The sequence below is a fragment of the Rhagoletis zephyria genome, unplaced genomic scaffold (genome assembly GCF_001687245.7).
Source record: "Rhagoletis zephyria isolate East Lansing unplaced genomic scaffold, Rhagoletis_zephyria_1.1 Rzeph_scaffold_00708, whole genome shotgun sequence".
NCBI lineage: Eukaryota > Metazoa > Arthropoda > Insecta > Diptera > Tephritidae > Rhagoletis > Rhagoletis zephyria.
Window position 1 is genome coordinate 90276 of NW_016157792.1, and position 23171 is coordinate 113446.

A 23171-nucleotide genomic window follows, 5' to 3' on the forward strand; every position below is an offset into this window, starting at 1 on the left:
ACCCTGATATAGGTGCGCTCCTCAGAGGTGAAAACCGTATGGTAGTAGGTGACTTTAATGCGCACCACGATCTTTGGCACTCAAGCCTGTCAAACGATCGTAGGGGAACAGACTTGGCTGAGCAGATAGACGATTCGACATTCTGCACAATGAACGACGACGCACCCACCAGGATTATGGGCAGCTGCTGCAGCTCGCCAGACATAACAATAGTCAGCGCTGGTCTGATAAACAGCATATCATGGCGACCTATGCTGACCTTGGCATCAGACCATCTGCCCATAGTCATCTCGATCGATAAACCAACCGACTTTGCTTCCGCGGAGCATCGAACATATATCAACTTCTCCAAAGCTGATTGGATAGGCTTCGCGGAATTTACTGAAAACACCTTCGCTGCTCTCCCCACACCAACCGAGGCCACCTTGGTGAACGTAAGTTCCGCAGGGCTGTCACCGCTGCTGCAGCTCGCTTCGTACCGGCAGGATGCATCACGGATCCACGTCCAAATTTCCCTGCCGAATCGGCTGTTCTAGCCGATGAGCGTGACAGCCTTAGTCAGGCCGATCCCGGATATCCCCGTATCAGGGATCTCAACGACGAGATTCGGCAACTAGTGAACGTACATAAGCGGAAGAAGTGGGAAGAACATCTGAAGACCTGTAACTAAACCTCTGGTGTGAGTATGCTTTGGTCAACCGTGAGGTCACTGTCCAATCCGACGAAGCACAACGACAAAGTCGAAATTTCTTTCGGCGACCATGCCTCGTCGGAAGGCTGCACAAACTGCCGACAAATTGTGCCCCCCTTGCTTTCACCTGCGGCGAAGTTCAGGTGGCCATCGGGAAGGCGAAAGCCTCCAAAGCCATGGGTCCCGACGGAATGTGCATGCTGATGCTGAAAAGTTTGGGTCCTGCGGGAGTAGCGTACCTAACGGAGGTCCTCAATTTGTTTATGGCGACTCTCATCATCCCAGACATCAGGAAGATGGGGGGAGTGGTCCCACTGCTCAAACCTGGGAAAGCCGCCAACAAAGGAGATTCGTATCGACCGATAACACTCCTTTCCCCGGTAGCGAAGACACTTGAGGCCCTGCTGCTCCCGTATTTCGCGAACCACCTGACCCCAGCGAAGCATCAGCGTGGTTTCCGTAAAGTGCACAGTACAACAACAGCACTTAACGCCATAAACACTCAGATAACTCGTGGCCTTAACCGTAACCGTCCCTGTGAGAGAACGATTCTAGTAGCGTGGGACCTGTCAAAGGCTTTTGACACTGTCAGCCATTCCACGCTACTAGAAGATATAGAGTCTTCCTCTCTCCCACAGAGGCTCAAACGGTGGTCGGCAAATTATCTGAGTGGTCGACACTCGTCGGTAATGTTTAGAGACAAATCGAGCAAACTTAGAAAAATAAAACAGGGGGTTCCAAAGGGTGGTGTCCTTTCCCCGCTACTGTTCAACTTTTATATTTCAAAGTTCCTCAACCACCAGAGGGAGTCTCGATTGTCTCCTACGCCGACGATTGCTCGATCATGGCGACTGGGAATGGAAGTGATCACCTGTGTTCGAAAGTAAACGGATATCTCCGATCTTTCTCGCTTCTTCACTGCAAAGTGTCTAGCCCTCTCTCTTACGAAATCCTCTGCGACCTTGTTCACCACCTGGACGAAGGAGGTCAGGCTACCGCTGGGAATTCACGCCGATGATACACCAGTAGCGTAATGCGCTACAACAACAACAACATGCTCTGAACGCTATTTTAGATCTTTTGCCACTGGATTTGGCAGAAAAGCGGATGGAAGCGCTCGCTGCGCTTCGCTTAAGAGAGGCATCTCAATGGCAACTCGAAGCTCACGAACAATCTTGTATATTAAATAAATATTTCTTCATTCCGAACAGCACAGACCGCTGCGCTTCGATATCGGTTCCGGAAAGCAACTTAGCACAAGAATCCCAAACAGGGGGGAGTGGAAAGAAGATTTCAACACTCCACCGATAGTATTGACATCTATACTGATGGTTCGAAACTCGGCGGTAAGGTCTCATGAAACCCTCCTCTAAAAATCTCTTTTAGGTTACTGGACTACTGCAGCGTATTCCAAGCTGAAGTTTCAGCAATCATGGAAGATACTGAGAATCTTGGAACCGAAATGATGGGAAGGGACGTCTTGACTTTTAGTGATGGCCAGGTTGCAATCAAAGCTCTGAGCTCTTTTACGTTTTATTCAAAGATTGCGCTGGACTGCCGCCTATATCTGCAAGACATGGCCAAGCAAAACAGATTCCAACTCACTTGGGTCCCTGGTCATAGGGAACTGCACGGCAGACAAGCTTGCAAGGCAATGTTGCCATTTTAGAGATTTTCCCACTAACTCTAGCGACTTTATTTTATACTTAGCGATACAATTTAGAATTCGGTGACTAGCGGGATTTCTAGTGTTTATTTAGTAGCTCTTAGCTAGTTTTTTAGCGATTTTATTCATACTGATCGCAATTCTTTACATTTAAATTTTGAACGGCAAAAAATTAATGAGACTGAAACGCTTATTGCTATTACTAATTTTTTAACGTTTAACGTTTTTCGCATTGCCGACATTACATTGCATTAACTACAATTTACAAACGACATTCTTATGACCAATTTTTAATCATTTGGATTTATCGAAATCAAAGCTACCAATAAGTGTTTATTTTTGGTAAAGAATGAATTTGTTTTTCTTGCTTGAAGGGTAGAAGGGTATACCCTCATAGAAGAGAGGATATATGTATCTAACGCCGTGGGGGCTCTTACCGGGCACTGAATACCATATCGGGGCCTAACCGCGAAAAGAGCGTAAGCGCTAAAATGTTAGATTTTCTGTTTTTGACCAAAATTGATTACCTACCACCATACGCACCAGTAGAGTCCGACCGATTGTTCGGCTTCGGCTTCGGTTTACCTATCAACCGCGGCAATATTTTCATATTCAGCCTTTTTTTTGCTATCTAGATTTTAATATATGTGTTATATATTAAAGGTGTACATTTATTGTGAACAATCTGCTTAAAAAATGTGGTACTGCAACTCTTTCTTAAAATCATCTGTCAGTTGGGAGCTTTGGAATTTGAAATTGTGATTAAGGAATATACATATAAAAGAGCTCTTAGAAGTGCTGGTATTGGAATACCATCTCCCTAGTGTTACTTGCAGCAGTCTGCTCCACCCACCAGCGTGCTAAGGACCTGGGGCTGGATTCTGTAACTGTGAGAAAAGGTAATGTACACCGAGTGCAGAACTTACAACCAAAAACTCACCGAATAAAATTCTGTGAGTTTTTCGGACGAGAAGCGTGCGCAATTTTGAGAGTTAAACTCGTTCTCACACTTGCTGAATCGCAAAACGAGGAAGTGTAAACAATTTTGACAGCTGAAACTCGTTCTCACACTTCATGAATCGCAAAATGAAGAGTGTGCACAATTTTCAGTGTATGCTTGAAAACTCACAGTAACAGAATCCAGCCACTGCTCCGTACAACTTCTAGATTATTATTATTATTAATTATTTGCAAGGGCGGTCGCCCCTCGGCAGGCAATGGTAAACCTCCGAGTGTATTTCGACAATGAAAAAGCTTCTAATAAAATCTATTTATCGTTCGGAAACGGCGTAAAACTGTAGGTTCCTCCATTTGTTTTATAACCTTAAGACGCACACCACAAATTAGAGGAGAAGCTCGGCCAAACACTTAGCAAAAGTGTAAGCGCCAAAATATTATTATTTATTAAGGTTCATATAAACAAATTTGTTTGCTATATAAGAATGACTTTGCACAGAAACTGAACTGTGGCTACAATTACAGTGGATGTCCAGTATAACGAACTTTCGGAATAACAAATTTTCGGTTTAACGAATCATTAAAATTATCTCATTGATGTTTCTATATTTCTAACGCAAAAGATTTTTATTATTCGATATGACGAACGCTGTTTATGTTTTCAGCTGAAACTTCGCGTTCTTCACAACAGCAAAGGTTTCGTTAAGTCAACGGTAGTTTAACTGCAGAAAATAAGAATGTACAATGACAAGCAAAACTGTAACACGGTGTAACACTTTCCATTTCAGCCACCGCTATCTTTCCAAGTTCTAACGACTTTCATACTTTTGTTGTATATTCTTATTGGTACACCAATACTACCTCTCTCATAAAGATTTGAAGTCAATCCAACAACAATAATAGTACCAGCGGGCAAAAATATAAATTAAGGAAAATGTTACAGTTTTACACTCACTCTCAGTTTTGCATTTTACAGTTATCTTTTACTTAGTTGAAAGTCAGATGACTTTTATTCAAGAAGTGATTACCAGTAAAAAATATGATTAATCAAGAAACATAAACCTAAATAATAGATTTACTGTGGAAAGGCGGGACCGTAGGAAAAGTGGCAAATAGTTGTGGAGTTCGCCACATGAAAGTGTCAAGACTGAGAAAACATATAGCCTAAAATGTTATTGAGGACAAAGGAAGTCTGCCAAAAAATATTACGCTCCGATATCTTGTGAACTTAGTAGCAAGTAGCGCTGCAGTCACTATTACAGAAGCGCTTAAGGTATTAAAATTGAATGCAAATCAGTAGACAGCGAGGCGAAGAATTGTCAAACTGAACGCAAAGGCATAATAAAAGAAGAAAAAAACCATTTTAATCAAAATACATGTGCGAGAGTGGTAGAATTTTGCCGGATCGTACGAAAACCAGACCGTTGCCTATTGGGATATGTTAGGCCTTACAGAAAAACACATTTTTAAGATTTAATTGACGTTAGTTGGTCTGACAAGACTAAATTAATCGCGTTCAATCAGATGGCCAGGCAAATTAAGCCTAAGCGCATCATGTAAGGCAAACTGTGAATCACAGTGGTCGGTTAATAATAGTTTGGGGTTATATTTCAAAAATATTGTTGGTCCGTTAGTACGCATTATGCGTAAGGAACAGTATCTGTTCATATTTCAACAAAATTTGCAATATGTAGTCGAAAAATGAGAGTTTCTGCTGAAAAATCACCCAAAACATACTGCATATGTTCGCAAAGACTGGATGCAAAAGCAAAAATTTGCTATTTTGAAATGACCTCCACAATCCGCGGATATGAATCTCGTCGAAATCAACTAAAACCGCAGCTTACTAAGTATCCAAGTTCGTCCAATGGAGTACATGAGGTGTGAAAGCAAACCAAGGATATATGGGAGGCTATACCTCCAGAATTTTTATAGAGATACAAATAAGGTGCGCCAAATTGCATCCAGGAACTAAAAAAAATAAAAAGTATACTGAACATTGTGTTATTAATTCTTTTTTTTTGTGAAAATTGTCAAAAAGTTATTAAAAATATATAAGTGCAAAACTGTAACATATGCCTTAATTTACATTTTTGTCTGCTGGTTATATTATTGTTGTTGGATTGACTTCAATTCGTTATGAAAGAGGAAGTACAGGTGTAAGTAAAAAAAAAAAAAAATACATAAAATGTAGCAATTTCGTTGCCGTTGAATTGAAGACAAAACGTATGTAGTTTTTAAACCGAATGCATTTAGTTATTTAGTTTTGTTATTTTTATTTATTTATTCAAGTCTATGAAATACAGGTTTCTTACAGACTAAGAGCTATATGTAACAAACAACGTAAAAACTTAACAATATATTACAAAACTGTATTCAATATGTTAATAAGTTCATACTTAGATATTGAGAAATCAAACGAAACAGAGTTCGAGATCCTGTTAAGTTCATTGATAGCTCGAGCGATGGGAGCATTTCGAGCATAATCAGTTCTAAGAATTTGTTCATAGAAGGGTACAACAATACGCAGAGACCTCCGCGGGATGTTAAAATTAATCCGAGCGAGAAGAGATGTACAATCAATGTCACCACTAATAATATTGAAAAAGAAAGATAATGAAAGAATTACTCGCCTTGTCTCCAGCGTTTTCAAATTTATTAGAAGTAACCGCGAATTATAAGTAGGCATCGGCTCAGAGAAGTTTAATAAGCGTAGCGCAAACCTAAGAAATATTTTTTGGACCCTTTCAATTCTATTTACTGCGGAAATATGGTATGGTCTCCATATTATAGCACCATATTCCAAGTTTGACCGAACAAAGGCTGTATAAAGTAATTTAAGAGTATAAGGATCCGAAAATTTCGCACAATTACGCCTAATAAAGCCCAAAAGTGAGTACGCTTTAGCGATAATAAAGCTTATGTGGCTATTAAAAGAAAAGTTCGAGGTAAAGAAGATACCAAGATCCTTAGTTTCTTCTAAAGAATCTAAAACAGAGTCATCAATCATATAGGTGGAAGGCAAAACATTTTGTATCTTCGCGTACGTTATTTTGAAGCACTTTTTTATATTTAAGGAGAGGTGGGAGTTTAAGCACCAGACCTGGAGATTATCAATATCTGCCTGAACCTTATTAATGTCATCACGATTTTGAATATTAGAATATATTTTTAGATCGTCAGCATATAATAGGTATTTAGCGAAAGAGAAGCCACTGCTTATGTCATTTATGAATAACACAAAGAGCAGTGGGCCTAAAATGCTTTCTTGAGGAACGCCTGAACACGCTATAAACGGTCGTGAGTTGGTGTTATCAACAGTGACCACACATTGACTATTAGATAGATAAGCTTTTATCCACTTTAAAAAAGCAGAGTGAAATCCCAGGTGTTCAAGCTTACTAATTAGCACCACGTGTGATACTTTATCGAAAGCCTTGGAAAAGTCAGTGTATACACAATCAACTTGAAGACCAAGTTGGAAAGACTCGAAGCAGTATTCACTAAATTCAGTCAAATTAGTAATTGTAGACCGATTTGGAATAAAGCCATGCTGAAATGGTGTTATTAGACTTTTGGTTGCAAAATATATTTTCTCTTTTACAATAACCTCAAAAAGCTTCGAGATGGTGGACAGCTTTGAAATCGGACGATAGTTACAAACATTATTCTTATTTCCACTTTTGAAAGTAGGAGTAATGCACGTAATTTTCCAATCTTCCACAAAATAGCCTGAAGCCAGAGACATATTAAAAATAATTGTAAGTGGTAAAATTAACGCTGGCGCATTTTTGAGCAAAAAACCGAAATACCATCAATATCAGTTTTTTCTGAAGGCTTAAGACCCATTATTCCGTTTAAAACATCCTCAGATGAAAGTCTGAGAGGTCCAAAATTTACAGAAGAAACATTGTCTCCAGAACCAGCCACAAATTCGGAGTTACTATCATCCAATATAAAATTAGAGCTAAAAAACTTCGCGAATAAATTTGCTGAATCAGTTAAGTTACTAGCAGATTCGTTCTCCAAGAATATAGCAGATGGAATACTGGAGATAGATTTTTTTGGTTTGATGAAACTCCAGAATGATTTGGGGCTGGCATTTATACCTGACTCAACATTAAGTATATAATTTCTATAAAGAAATTTATCCAAACAGTTAAATTCCTTCATGTATTTCTGGTATGATGCATAAAATATAAAGTTACCAGTAGCCTTGTACCTTTTAAAGAATTTGTTCCTCAGATTCTTCAACTTCTTCAGGCGACGATTGTACCATGGAAGTTTATATGTTTTTTTCCTGACAATGGGAACCCATTTTAGACACACTTCAGATAATATGTCTTTAAAGATACAAAAACTAGCTGAGACATCAGAGGTAGAAAATAAATCCTCCCAATTAAGCTCAGATAAACATAAGTTTAATTCAGAAAAATTACCGGCTTTAAAATTGAAACGTACATCTTCAACAGAGGCATTTGATGCAAACTTATAAAACTCAAAATTAATAGTCAGAGGAACGTGGTGCAAGTTAGATGGCGATAAAGGAAAATGTCATTCTTCAATTGAGGTGTTTATATTGTCACTGACGAAAACAAGATCAAGAATTCTGCCAAGCCTGTTTACATATTTATTAATTTGCACTAAGTTAACGCTCAAAATATTGTCTACAAGATAAGACTCATGCGACTTACTAATATTTATGGGCATAAGGCCAGAGTTTGATATAGGAGACCAGCCTACATTAGATAAGGTTAAAGTCACCTAATACACAAACATGATTATCAGCTACCTTACTTAGAATTAAAGAGGTCACATTATCAGTGTGTGCACTATAAATGTAATCCGCGCTATTGGGTGGAATGTATGAAGCAATAACAAACAGCGAGCTTGGCGAAGAAGCTCCCTTAATGCTAACACATAGCTGGTCCATAAGCGAATCATAATTATCAAGCGCAACCAAGTGAGAATGAAATTTTCTTTGAACAGCAATGAGAACGCCCCCACCTCTATCGCAGCCGGTTTTCAGGGAGTCTCTATCTTTGCGGTAAACGTTATACAAATTGGAGTCAAAATACTCACTGTCAAAGAAATTAATTGTAAGCCAGGTTTCAACAAACACAATGACATCAAAATCCAAACGAGAACTAAAAAGCCGTACTGCCTCCCCTTTAGTTCGAATGCCAGAGACATTCTGCAAATATACCTTAAGGTCATATATATTATTATTAGCCGCGCCGGCTTCTGCACATCTTGTTGTTGTACTGGCTTCTACACATTTTGTTGTTGGGTTCGACCTCTTCGTTTGCGACCTCCCCGTTTGCGAAAAAAATTAAATGGTTTCACTCTTACATTTATAGGCCAAATTTTCGCATCAAGAATACTATTAAACTCGGCAGATAGAACACCCAACCTGAAGTTAACGTGGGTACGATTTTCTGCTGGGTCATCTTTTTTAACTAAAGCATAGCAAGAGAGAGCCTTTTTATCAATGTTCACATGCTTACACACATAATTCTTAATATCATCAGCAGTGACTTTAGGATCAAATGACGACAAGTGCGCCCACATCATACGATCAGCAATGCACAATTCGGTGCTTGCATTAGAACCCACAACAATTACGTTGTTATTTCGCCTTATGTTGTTTACTTTTGCCCACGCAGCATTGTCTTCAAATTCCCTTTCATCATTTATTTGTTGTTGAGCAAGCACAGCATTACCAGTACCCAAAACTGACAGGTTATCGGCAGAAGAAATGTTATCATTTGTAATGGGAGCATTGTTGTTGCTTTCAGCACTATCAGGCATTGAACTAGTACCTGCTTCAACATTAGCATTGTTAGGAGCGCAATCTTTGTTGTTAACAATTTTATTTTTATTACTTCGTTTGTATTTCTTTTTATTCTGCACTGTTCTCCATTCGTTCTCGTTACCAACAACTGCAGGAGGCTTGACAACAATACCCGAAGTAGGCGACGAAGATTGCGAAGTAGCGGCGATTGGAATTTGCGTCGCAGTTGAAATGCTAGCAGCAGCAGCAGCTTCATTAGGCTGCGGCGGATTAGCAGCAGTATCAGCTGTTGTTTCAGCAGCATTAGAAACTACGTCGACAGAGCCCATAGCACCTGTTGGGGCGCAAGTAGAAGCTGGCTGCATGGATTTAGCAGTGTTGTTGTTGTATACATCAAAGAAATTTTCAAAACGAGTGAGCAAATGAGATAAAGTTGTATTATTCTCGTTAAGCTTACAGTGCAAATCACGAACCTCGGCTTGAAGACAATCTGTTTTTTGACGTAAGCACTCATTATCATTATGCAAAGCAGTCACAGCAGCAAGAAGTTGAGAGTTAACTCTTTTCAACTCGTTAAAATTATCATCGCCAGTAGGCGGCATTGGCACTTGCACTTGTATGGCTTGCTGTTGTTGTAACGACGAGTTATGCGAAGTCAAAGACTCGTCTAGTTGAGCGGGAGCACACAAACCACAGATATATATATTTTCAGCATTATTTAGATAATTTGGGTCGGCAGGCAAGTTACCAACAACACAATCTAAGTGATAAATTTCTCGGCAGTTTTCACATTGCACTGAAGTTTGGGCGCGCTCGACCCTATGGCCACAAAAACACGGCATAATAATCCAATTGGTAAAATATAAAAGCACAGGAAAAGGCTAACAGAGTCAATGTCTCATAACACAATTTTAATTGTTATGCGCCATTGAATTAAAAGTAAAAGCACAAGTTGAATTTAAGAAAAACTCGGAGCACGGCAAAAACACGTCCGTTCACGACGAGTAACAAGTATTATGTACACTTACAAAGGTAAGTATTTGTATATGTATTTAGTTGATGTTTTTTCCCAGCACAACAATTTAACAAAATTATTTTACAGTGCCAGTCAAGATAAAATAAAGTAAATCTTACATATTGATATTGGCGCGTATTCTTGTTTTCGTAAGAATCGAAAATCATGAAATTTTTCTATCATTTTCTATACAAAAATTACAAATTTTCGATTCGTACGAAAACGAGAATACGCCTCATTATAATCTTAAATTGCATATATATCTAAGTCTATGAACTAAGAATAGCATTTATGTAATATTGAAGTAAGCAAAATTAGGGGAAATTAATAATTAGGTTTGAAGAAATAACAATAAAAGGAAAAGAAAAGAAAACAGGACGAAGGAAGAAAAAAATTTTAATTTGAATAACTTATAAATTACTATAGTAAGAGATTAATTCTTTTTTAAAATGCAGTGCATTACTTAACAGCCTTAGTCTAGTCGGAAGTTAGTTCCAAATACGTATAGAGGTGATGAAAAATTGACGTTCAGATGTTAGAGTTCGATATTTCGTATGTGTTAGAAGTACTGACCTCGATGACTGAAGAAAATGGAGCCTTCTATAAAGATAAAAGGGTTCTTTTGTATATATTATTTTATGTAGAGTCGATAGCGTTTTAACCTTTAACAAGTTGTCAAAAGAAATATTAAGCAACCTTTCAGCACATAGTCACAATTTGCATAAATCTCACAGCCATAAAGCAGCGTAGGTATTAAGTACGCTTTCGCTAAAAGTAGTCTTATGTTTAACGGAGTGAAGTACTGTGTTAACCAGAGTGTACGAAGCATTCCATACACTTTTCGTACCGTACTCAAAATGGAATCTTTCCATGTCAAAGTTTTGTTAATGACTACACCAAGATTTTTTACCGTGTCAACATATTCTATAATTGAGTTGTCAAAGATAACATTATCTAGGCCATTTGTATTGAATGACCTTCTATGAATGAGGATACATTTTGACTTGTTAGGGTTTAGGCATAAGCCATTCACAGAACACAGAAGCCCATTCACCTACATGAGCCAAGTCCTTATTCAGGTTTCTAATACACACACCAGTACGATCAGAAGGACAGCAAACATACAATTGAACATCATCCGCATAAATGTGGACATAACAATATTTTAAAACATTAGGTAAGTCATTTATATACAAAACAAATAACAGAGGACCCAGGATTGAGCCTTGTGGGACGCCACTTACTACAGGTAGAAAGTCAGAAATTCTGCTGCCAATGCTTACTGCCTGAGTTCTTTCGCCAAGGTATGATCTAATGAGAGCGGTCGCATGACTAGAGAAGCAAAATAAGTTCTCCAGCTTCTTACATAACAAGACATGGTCAACAGAATCAAAGGCTTTTGAATGGTCAAGAAGCGCTAGGAAAGCAATTTGTTTTTCATCAATTCGTGCTCGAATGCCTTCTATCACGTCTAAAAGTGCCGTTGTGCAACTTCTCTTTGGCCTGAAACCGGACTGATTATGTGTCAGAAGTTTGTTATCTTGAACATACGAAATTATTTGCCCATGTAAAATACGCTCAACGACTTTAGATAAGAAAGGCAGTATGGCTATACTCATTATTTTGCTTATGAACTGGGATCACCTTGGCAGCTTTCCTGCATTTAGGGAAAATACAAGTCGTCAGAATTGAGTTGACGAAATAGGTTACGTGCGGCAGGATTTTGGGTAGAATGATTTTTAGGAAATTGCCATAAATCCCGTCGAACCCTACCGCATCAGACTTCACAGAAATTATTGCTTGCACAACATCACAATCATCGACACAGACAAACTCAAAAGGACTGGTACCAACATCTACACGAACACAGTAATTGTCAAGACATATATTAACTGCCGATTTCGGCAGTCCAACAAAGCTTTTATTTATTTCATTAACATTTTCTTCCAGGAGAAGGGGGGGCATAAGGGGGGCAGATTTACCAATCCCAATCTCTTTAATCTTATTCCAAGTTTGTCTTGTGTTTAGAGCAGAGCTAAACTTTTCTTTGTAGAAAGCTGCCTTAGCCGACCTTATGGCTTTATTAACAGTGAGCCGAGCTGCTTTGAAGCGGCTAAATGTTTCTGCAGTTTTGTATCGCTTCCATCGTGAGTAAGCCCGATTGCGCAAGTCAATTATGTAGGTGTTTTAAGCTGGCATTAAACCATGGCCTATTATTGCATCTCGCCACTTTGTGTTTGACAGGAACAAAGTCATCAAAGAGCCTGATTATGTGGTTTTGTAGAAACTTAGTCTGATCATCAACTGATATGAAAGTGCGAATCAAACTCCATTCCACCGATTCTATCGCAGCAGAGAGAGAGTTATAATCAATGCTTTTCAAGTCTCGATATGTAAACGAAATTGGACTGCTGGACGTTTGGAAGTCATATGTTAGAACTATCAGGTCGTGCTTCGAAAAACTGGATGCAGATAATTGGTTGTAGTGAAGCAACTTCTGCAAGTCGTTCACGAAAAATATATCTAGCAATGAATTGTTAGAGCTAGTAAAATGTGTTGGTGTTGTGGTATTTGTGGGAAAAAGTCCCAGAGATTCCATGCATAGTTTTAGATTTGTATCTACTAGCAAATTACTGTTGAAATCTCCAGCAATAATAATGCTGTCGTAGTTTATGAGTAGCGATGGAAGAAATTCAATAAAATCAGAGTAGTTAACTTGACGATTTGGTCTATATGCACAGCCGATAAGGAGTTTATTATCATTATCCGAAAACACATCAACGAACACATATTCGACAGAATCACCAGGGCCAGAAGTACAACACAATCTACAGGACAAACTATTTTTAACATATATAGCAGCACCACCACCATGACCACTTCTATCGGCTCTGATAAGTTGGTATCCATTTACTATCACGAGGTCATTAATATGGTGAGAGGAATACCAGGTTTCAGAACGTAATATCGGAACCTTCAGAGAGATATCGTAACTCGTCAAGTTTTTTATATAAACTTAAGATGAATTACTATCAGCCCGGTAGCTTGTTTGCTGAGTATGTGCAGTAAGGTAAGTAAGCAGTCTTTGGAACCCGTGAACTTATGATCTAAGCTCACCATTATAAAAAACTACTACTGTACTAATCGAGGTCCTTTGTTATTGTTTAGACGCCTGTAGTTCGCAATGGTTTTTAACAGCGTATTTCTATCTGTTGGCGATTGAAATTTTATGATGATCGCAGGATCTGTCGAGCTGTCGCGAAGCTTCCGTGGTCGAAAAATACTTTTTAGAGGTGGCGGCTGTAGATTCAACGTAAAGCAAAGGTGGTGGAAAATATTTTGCAGATTTTCACCATTTTTCCATGGGTATACCGTGAACACGAAAGTCGCAAGCGGCAACCTGACTTTCATGCTGGAGTAAGTTCTGTTTCAAGGTGGTTAGTTCAACTTCAAGAAGCCCAATGCGATCAAACGCAGTCTCTATGCGAGTGACTCTTCCACTTATGTCGTTTAGGTCACGTTTTAAACCCTCGAATATCTCCTCAAACTTTCTGCAAAATAACTCCATTATTCTGTTTTCAGAATCTTTAATTTGTTTTGCCAGTAACTCATTTAACTTCTCGAAGCGTTGATCCATACTGACTCGCTGATACGTGGAGCTTTTACAGTTTCTGCCTCATTGCCTATAGCCTCGCCACGACGCTTTTCAGCACCCGGAGCCATTTCTTATGTTCAAAATACTTCAAAAATACTTCGTGAGAAAAAACTGGGTGGCAGCACGAATTGTACGCGTAGTTATAAGTAATACTAACTGAGCACACATGTCGCAACTTTGTTGAGTCAAGACCAAAACCAGATGATAAAAGCTTTGACCTCAAACCAACTTCGAAAAATCGTATAGCGGGCAATGCACGATTGTTGTTTGTGGGTTCTAATTGAATCAATTTGCCAGCAACAAAAACAAAGCAGATGCAAGCACAAGGCAAATGCACCGGAGCACCAATTTTCCAACTTACTTTTCAATTTGATAATGAGTCCCCGGAACAGCGGATCTTTTATTAGTAATGTTTTTGGCACTTTGATTTGTTATATACTGCGTGATGATGTATTTTCTTCACTAGAAACTTAGATATTTAGAAATTAAAGTGGACCACGGAAAACTTTGCTTTCACACACCAAGGATGCCAGATATTCTTTGAAAAAATCAATTTACTTAATACTAAAGTAAATCATCGGCTTCGTAAATCGGCATGTTCGGTTCGACTTCGGCTTCAGCCGAAAAATTTACAGGTCCCGGTAGAACACATGTCAGGACGCAAAATGTCCCGGTTTTTGGCAAGGAAAAAATTTAGACATCGTAAAAAAATTAGAACTTTTAAAATATGTTTATTTTACAAATTCTATTTACTAATCGTGCACTGGGTTCGGGACCCCCCACGTAAAAACCCCTTCCAGTGAAGAAGCGAAGCATTGCCTTGGATGAGACCCCCCCTTATGATGACGACCACGGCAAACGTTTAAAGGACTACGATTTGAGGACATGCACCTGGAATGTCCGGACCCTTAATGGGGAAGGTGCCTATGCCCGTCTGGTTGATGTCCTCGTAAGAGCAAAACCTGATATCACCGCCATCCAAGAAATGCGTTGGACGGGACAAGGCAAGCAATGCCTGTGGCCTTGCGACGTATACTACATCTGCGATGTAGAGGAGTGCAAATTCGGTGTTGGATTTTTGGTGGGAGAAAGACTCCGTCGCCGAGTACTGTCGTTCACCCCGGTAAACGAGCGTCTAGCCATAATCCGCACCAAAGCGAGATTATTCAACATCTCGCTCATCTGTGCCCATGCCCCGTCGGAAGAGAAGGATCTCTTCTACAAGCGCTTGGAGCGAACGTACGAGCGCTGCCCCCGCCACGATACCAAAATCGTGCTCGGTGACTTCAATGCCAGGGTGGGCAAGGAAGGGATCTTTGGAACCACCGTCGCTAAGTTCAGCCTCCACGACGAACCGTCCGATAACGAACTTAGGCTGATCGACTTCGCCCGAAACATGGTGGTAGATATGCAGTACTAGGTTCAAGCATAAAAAGATGCATCAAGCTACGTGGCTGTCTCCGGATCGAAAAACGAGAAACCAAAGCGATCATGTTGTGATAGACGGAAGCCATGCTTCCAGTGTTTTGGACGTACGTACACTCCGAGGGCCAAACATCGACTCGGACCACTATCTTGTTGCAGCCAAGATACGCACCCGCCTGTATGCAGCAAAAAATGTGCGCCCAAATATGCAAGGAAAGCTTAACGTCAAAAAGCTGCAATCACAACAGACAGCCAATGCATTCGCTATTCGACTCTCACACCTGCTCTCAGAGAGCACTCTTCAACAAACCGACATATGCGATCAGTGGCACCACATTTCCCGCTCACTAAGTACCGCCACCGAAGAAGTAGTCAGATTTCGGCGAGCCTGAAAGAACAACTGATACGATGAGGGGTTAAGTTAACCACCTTAGGCCTGTCGTCTCTGGGGAGTAAAGCTAACGGAACTTGGGAGCCTAGCTTGTCTCTGTTCCTTAATGATAGGGTTTTGCCTCTGCCAAAGCCTTCTCTCGCGAAATTTAGTATAGTTCGCTTTGCAGCCTGTTCTATGGTAAGGTGCAGCGGCTCGAGCTCGAGAATCACCTCCAGCGCTGCCGCCGGACATGTGCGCATTGCCCCCGTGATGCATACACATGCCAGACGTTGAAGCTTGGTGAGGAATTGCTTCACCGTGGTGAGAGTGGTTCTCGAGAACCAAGCCACTGCTGCATAGGTGACTATTGGTCTAACTATCATGGTATACATCCATCGCAGGATCTTGGGACTACAACCCGAGGTCTTCCCTGCCAGGCGTTTGCATACCATTAGTGCCCTCGTAGCTTTGGAAGTGACCGCGTCAACATGTGCCTTCCACAGAAGTTTAGAGTCCAGTGTTAGTCCCAGGTATTTAACTTCGGTGGCGACGTTGATGGCGACCCCATTCCAAGAAATGTTCCTCATGCCTGGAAGCGTTCTTCTTCTTGAAAAAAGGACAATAACCGTTTTAGAGGGGTTGATGCTGCGCCCATGTCCACGCACCAGCCTCTTGCCAGGTTTAGCGCCCTCTGCACTATATCACTGAGAGTGCTCACGAACTTTCCTCTGGCGATAATCACAATGTCATCCGCATAGCCTTGGCAGCGGATGCCATTGTCCGTGAAAATCCGTAAGAGTTCGTCCACAACTAAGCTCCACAGGAGAGGGGATAAGACTCTTCCCTGCGGGCAACATTTTGTAGTTTTTAGCTGTACCACGCTGTCCCCGATGTCGGTTTCAGCGATTCTTGAATTTAGTAGCCAGTAGCCTGGCTATCCACCTGCGGATCGTTGCCTGCACATTGCGTTTTTTAAGTGCCCGGTCGACACTAATATGAGAGGTGTTGTCAAACGCCCCCTCGATGTCGATGAAGGCACAGAGTACTGTTTCCCCACACTCAAAGGCATCTTGTACTACCGTAGACAAGGTGTACAGTGCGGTGTCCGTAGACCTGCCCACTCTGTAGGCATGTTGGTCGGGGTGTAAAGGCACCTGTTTAAGGGTGTTGTTCCTGATTCCATGGTCGATAACCTTCTCCATCGCCTTAAGCAGAAAGGAGGTAAGGCTTATCGGCCTGAAGGACTTAGCTAGAGAATAACCTCTCTTTCCTATCTTCGGGATAAAAATAACCCGAGCCCTTTTCCACACCTCAGGGTTGTGAGCGAGCGCTAGGCTAGCCCGTTGATGCTCACGAGGTGTGGAAGTAGGAGCTCCTTGCCTTGCTTCAGCAACACTGGACTGATGCCATCCACCCCGGGGGATTTATACCGATCGAAGGAGTCCATCGCCCAGCAGACTGATCGGTGGGTAAATAAACTCCTAGCCAGCTTCCAGTCCGCTGGGGACGGCCTAGTCCGTCGGCACGGTGCCTCCCCCGAAGTGGGAGTGGCATCCGGGAAATGGGCCGAAAGCAGGGCAAGTGCCCTTTCCTCTTCGTTGCCTGAGTAAGTGCCATTGGCTATCCGGATTGCTAGTGTGGTATCTGTATGGTCCCTTGCCAAGGCCTTGTGCAGCCCAGCGGCTGAAGGAGTCGATGAGATGCCCTCACAGAACTTCCTGAAACTGTCGCGTTTAACCTTCCTGATTTCTTTACTGTAATTAGTTAGACTTGCTGAATACTTAGCCCAGCGCCCTGTGCGCTTTGCTTTATTGAATAGTTTGCGTACCTCCTTTCTGAGCACCGATATCTTTCGAGACCACCAGTTGGGCAGCGCCTTCCCTCGTGGTTTTGTCTCCGGGCAGCTTGAGTGAAAGGCATCTACAATAGCGCCATTTAACTCATTAACGGTGCTCTCTAGGCTCATGCAGTTAGTGTACCTACTCCTGGACTTAATTCCAGTTTGGTTTGACTCTAAAGTCTCGTTGTACTTTGCCCAGTCAGTTTTCCTGTGGTTCCTGTTTGCCTGCGTTGTTTTGACTTCTACTCCTAGTGCAAACTGGATAATCCTATGGTCTGACAGTGAGGGCGCCGATGAGACCCCCCACTGGGTGACCAGAGGACTAGCCAGTCTGTTGCTAAGCGTGATGTCTAGTACCTCCCCTCTAGCCCTCGTTACAAATGTCGGTGTTTGGCCAACATTGTGGATGCTTAGTTCCTCACTTATAATGTACTCTAGGAGACACTCACCTCTGCGGTTCGTATCCGTGCTGCCCCACTCAACGTTGTGGGCGTTCGCATCGCACCCCATGATGAGGTGGAGCAGTCTCTTTCTACAGAATTCCACAAGCTGCTGTACCTCTTACGGAAGGGAGTAGTTGCTGTCCCCCGGAAAATAGGCCGCGGCAAACACCACCTCTAGGCTTCTGCCACTTAACGAAAGCGTCGTCTGCACTGCGACCAAGTTCTATGTTAGAAACCCTGTAATGCAAAAGTAATCAATGTTCTTCTTAACCACTACACATGCTCTGGGCCTCTCGCAGGAGAAGTCCCAAATTACCTTGTTGTTGTTGTAGTTGACATGTTGTATGTATTTATTTATGTATATATTCTCATGCACAGACGAATAGATGTGTGCTATTTTGACCAGTTTTATCTACTAGGTAGGTACATATGTGTATTAAAGTGTTCCAAAAATGTATGTAAAAGAATTAGGTCGGAAAAATATTGATTTTCAAGAATTTTATACCATTTCTACTAAAAATCGTTTTTTCTCCATATAAAATACATGGAAAACTTTGAGCGCTTTGAGCACTCCCTAAATATTTTTTGATTTCAAAATAAAAAATATGGGTATATTTTTTTCGACATAGATCAATCCTAGAGTGTGCCGGCATTAAAACTCCGACTTTATTTTTTTGGACCACTCTAATGTGCATACATACATATCTATGGATGTATAATTTTTTAATGCTCTATAATTTCTTACAAAATTTCAACTTATTATGCATGAAAGAATTACCACACAATCCAGGCAAGTTTCGTACTTTGTAAAAAATTTGAAATTTTCAACAAAGTTTTAAATTTTTTAATCAGAATTATAGAGCAACGCCTTCTACAATGAAGCGTGGCAGATAATGCTTTGGCCAGTAGATTAACATATTAACGAGAGATAAATTAATATTTCATATCAATAATTGCATTAAAAATTATATTTTTCATTTGATTAAAAGGAAAAAAAAAAACATTTCACACAATTTTATTTATTTGCAACAGCTGACGACCGACGCACGCGATTTTTCTGTTTTGTGTTGGCCTTAGCGTTGCCAAATTTTGGCTATGTGGACGGCTGCATTGAAATTCAACGCCAAACCAACGACAAACTTGTATGTGAACGGGCCTCTGTTCTTTGTTTACGCAAATTTTCTCATGTCTACATATACATATATACATATGTCCTTGAACAACAGGCCACAAATAAATTTGTTCACAAAGGATTATGTACATATATTTCTTTCAGATATACAGCATAACTGCTACAAGTAAATAGCAAACTATTTTGGGGTTTTTTTGTTTCTACGGCACAAACGGTTTACTATCCTCTTTACTTAGTAGTAAAGAGCTCCAGCTCTGAAAGTACTCAACTCGGAACCCGCTGTTGGTAGCAGGGGAAGAGGGAGGCCCCCACTGAGATGGAAAGACCAGGTGGAGAAGGACTTGGCTTCACTAGGCGTTTCCAATTGACGTCAATTGGCACAGAAAAGAAACGACTGACGTGGTTTGTTGAACTCGGCCAAAATCTCTTGGGCGGTTACAGCGCCATATAAGAAGAAGAAGATTTACTAATCGACACTATACGCCGACATTTATTTGCTACTGCGATTTGCTACAGACGTTATAATTTATAACAAAATACAATAAACAAGCTGCGCAATGCGGTTTGCTAACAATGTATAGCAACGCCGTTGAATGAGCTGATAATCGTGAAAGGTAATTGTTTTCTTTTGAATGTGTAAATTCTTGAGTGAAGAAGTTAAAAAATTTGTAATTCTGTCCCGGTTAAAATGAGTGAAGTACACAAAACAACAAAAACGCGATTGCTTTTTAAATGACGAATGGATTGTAAACAAAGAATTCAAGCCGTGGCTGTTTAAAGAATACGCGATTTTTTACCAACTCAAACTGGCACGTAGTTATACATACTACAATGGCAGCTTAAAAAATTAAGCTTAAAAAATTTGCATAAAAATATTTTTAAAAAATTAAAAAAAAATTTGAACGGAATCGTAATAATGAGATTTTCGATTTTTTCAAAGATTGGTATAAGATATTTGAATAACTGAACCTAAACTCTTCCGATTTAGACTTGTGAGGTATCATTGGAAAGGAATTTTCTCACCCATTTTATTTCTTTGCCAATAAACTCATTCAAAGGATGAAATAGAAAGGTAGGATGAACGAACATCGTTCAAAGTTGAATTAAGATGTGTTGGAATTTGAAAAAAAAAATTGGAACACGAATGACTTTTTTTGCACATAAATAAAAATAGTGGGAAAATAACTTTCTACCGAGATGCCATAAGTCTAAATCAGAATAGTTTTGACCCAGTTATTTAAGTTTTTCGTACATCATTTTTGAAAAAAGTAAAAGAACAGCATCAAAAATCTTATTACGATTCCGTTGAAAAGATTTTTAAATATTTTTATGCAGATTTTTTGAGCCTAATCTGTTTTGTCATGTGAGGGGACATTTTTCAAAAAGTTCGTTAAGAAACTATTTTATTTTCAAATTGGTAAAGCTCGCTTAAATCTTTATATTTTTCCGAAGTATTTTGGTGGACGTTTAAAATATAATAAATTTTGTAGTCCCGGCGGAAAAACTGCAACTTTTTTTGGTGATGCAGTCACATACATACAGTCATGTAAAAAATAATAGGGACACATAGTGTTTTTTTGTAGAAATACAAAGAAAACCAATATTTTAAATTATTTCCGAGTTGTATTTTTACTTTGAAATCGGCCAATGTTCTACTATAAAATAATAAAAGCTCAAATTCTATGCAAAAAGAAAAAATAAGAAATATTGCAACGTCTAAACTCAAATTATGCTGTGAAAACAATAGGGACATTTACAAAGTTCAAAGTTTTATCATTAAACTTTGTAGTATTTTTTTAAAGTTATTTAACTATTAAGGTTATCTTATTATTTAATATTTCGTTGCATAGCCTTTACTTTGTATAACAAGCGCACAGCGGCGAGGCATAGAGTCAACCAATTTTTGGCATATGGCCAGGGGAATAGCTTCCTTCACCAGTAACCAGAGTGCATCTTTATTGGTTGATTTTTTACCCCTCAACGCTACTTTCAGATATTGCCACAAATTCTCGATAGGATTTAAATCTGGCGATTTAGCAGGCCAGCTTAGTGTGTTGATGTTGTTATCCGAAAACCATTTCTTGGCCAGCTTCGATGGGTGCTACGGGTCGTTGTCTTGCTGAAAGACCCATCGAAGCGGCATATTATCCTCAGCATAAGGTAACATAACCTCATTTAAAATTTTGCAATAAGTTGCTGCTGTCATTGTCTTCTCAATTCGACATATCGGACCAACATCTTGGTAGGAAACACATCCCCAAACCATAATTGACCCTCCTCCGTGTTTAACGCTTTTAGCTGTATATTGCGGTTTGAAAGCGGTGTTAACTAGCCTACGGACATGTTGTATACCTCAGTCAGAATAAAACAGATTAGATTTACCCTGGCATTCAGTAAGCAGTTTCTAGTCACTAATAGTGACTTTTGGTGGTGAACTTGGATTTTGAGACTATTTGGTATTCAGTACGCTGCCTCACGTCTCTAGTCTCAAAAAAAGTCGCTAATTTGTCAGCTGGCTAAGAGCAGGCCTCAAAAATAAAAATATGGAGAAAAAGTTAATTGCTTTCCATTTTATTTAAGAAAAAAACGCGTATGTGAAGGGAGGAAATTTGTTCAATACTACTCCTAAGCCGTTGTGAGAGACGGACGTGTTTTTGAGCGCTCCACAAAAATTTACTTTTATTCGGTGCAATTGCAGTGTTAATACAAGCTTTTTTGTCGTCACTTCACTTAACACGCGTATAAGCTTTTTTTGGTGTTTTTTTTGTACCTGCGTTTTTGTATTTTCGTATTGTCACCTGCTTCTTATGGATTCTGCCGGTAAGCGTAAAGCCATTATTGCTGCTAGTAAAGAATCTCCAGCACATAAAAATCTACGACTGGAGAATAACGGCAGTCTCTCTGAAGCTGTACTTAAGGCGCTGAAATCCACAGAAGAGGAGCTTCAGTCAATGGAAGAGAGGATACCAGAGCGTATTGGAGTGGTATATACACAGCTGACAGAAGGTATTGCTGCTTTTTAGCGTAAGTTCACAGCTAAGCTGCAAGAGAGTTTTAAGGCGGTAGCAGCGCGTATCGAAAAAGTTGAAAGAAGGTGCAGCAGTCTGGAGGAAGATATGACTTGTGCTCTTAGTCTATCTGCTGAGATAAATTCTTTAAAAGAGGAATTGGCAGATCTAAAAAAGGAGAAGGCAACTGCTCTTTCTACCTCTGATGCTGTTGTGTTTGGTTTGCCGTTCGTGAAAGAGGAGAACCTGAGACAGATTTTTGATAGTGTGTGTAAGTCGATTAACTTTGCGACTCCGTTTCTTTGCGATATTTTTCGCACAAAGCATACAGATGAGCGGCCTAATAGTGCGGTGATTGTCAAATTTCCCTCACTATCCGATCGTACACGCACTTTGTCTGCTTTCGCCCAGGTTAGAAAAAAGCACAAATCTTCTGTACCTCTTAAACTAGCAGGCATTGATAGCCACGGCACTTTTAACATTTATGAGAGCTTACCTGCTGCGACCAGAAAGACTCTACAAGCTGCGATAAAATTGAGAAAATTAAATAAGCTGCATAGTGCATTCTCTTGGAGAGGTGAAATTTTTATATGTACCCACGTCTGCTGGAAGTGCACCTGTTGCTGTATCTGATAGTAGCGAGCTTTTTAACATCATTAGTAGCATTTTATACTAGCATACTATTTAACATTTATTTTGTGTAATATCTTTTGTCTTTCTCATATATTTAAGTTTGTTTATAACCATTTTCTGTTAATATTACTCCACATTATGTTGGAGAACAGTCCGTCACATAATGTTAATTTCAACCAAACTGTCCTGGTAAATGTGCTCTGTAAGCGTGCTGGCTTTAGTGTAGTCCATTTCAACGCCCGCAGCTTGAATACTGATAAATNGTGCTCTGTAAGCGTGCTGGTGGCTTTAATGTAGTTCATTTCAACGCTCGCAGCTTGAATAGTGACAAACTGGATAGCATTAGAAGTATATTTGAAGATTCGTTTGTTGACGTTGTTTGTGTGTCAGAGACTTGGTTCAGAGCGGATATTCCGGATTATTGGTACTCAATCCCAAACTATAATTTGTTTCGTAATAACCGTTTGAGTAGAAGAGGTGGTGGAGTGGCTGTGTAAGAAACAATCGAAATGTTAATATTATAAGTTCTTCTACGTCTG

General features: G+C 40.0%; 2 protein-coding genes across 2 annotated transcripts in view; one reads left to right on the forward strand and one right to left on the reverse strand.

Annotated features, from left to right (window-relative positions):
- The window catches only part of LOC108361180 (UPF0430 protein CG31712-like), a 102251-nt gene that overhangs the window by 22744 nt on the left and 56336 nt on the right, over positions 1-23171 (forward strand). The window lies entirely within an intron of this gene.
- On the reverse strand, positions 8531-10173 carry LOC108361178 (uncharacterized). The gene is made up of 2 exons (XM_017613745.1): positions 8715-10173; positions 8531-8684 (listed from the first exon to the last, which is right to left on the reverse strand). The coding sequence occupies exons 1-2, from the start codon at positions 9948-9950 to the stop codon at positions 8586-8588; spliced, it is 1335 nt and encodes a 444-aa protein (XP_017469234.1). The 5' UTR covers positions 9951-10173; the 3' UTR covers positions 8531-8585.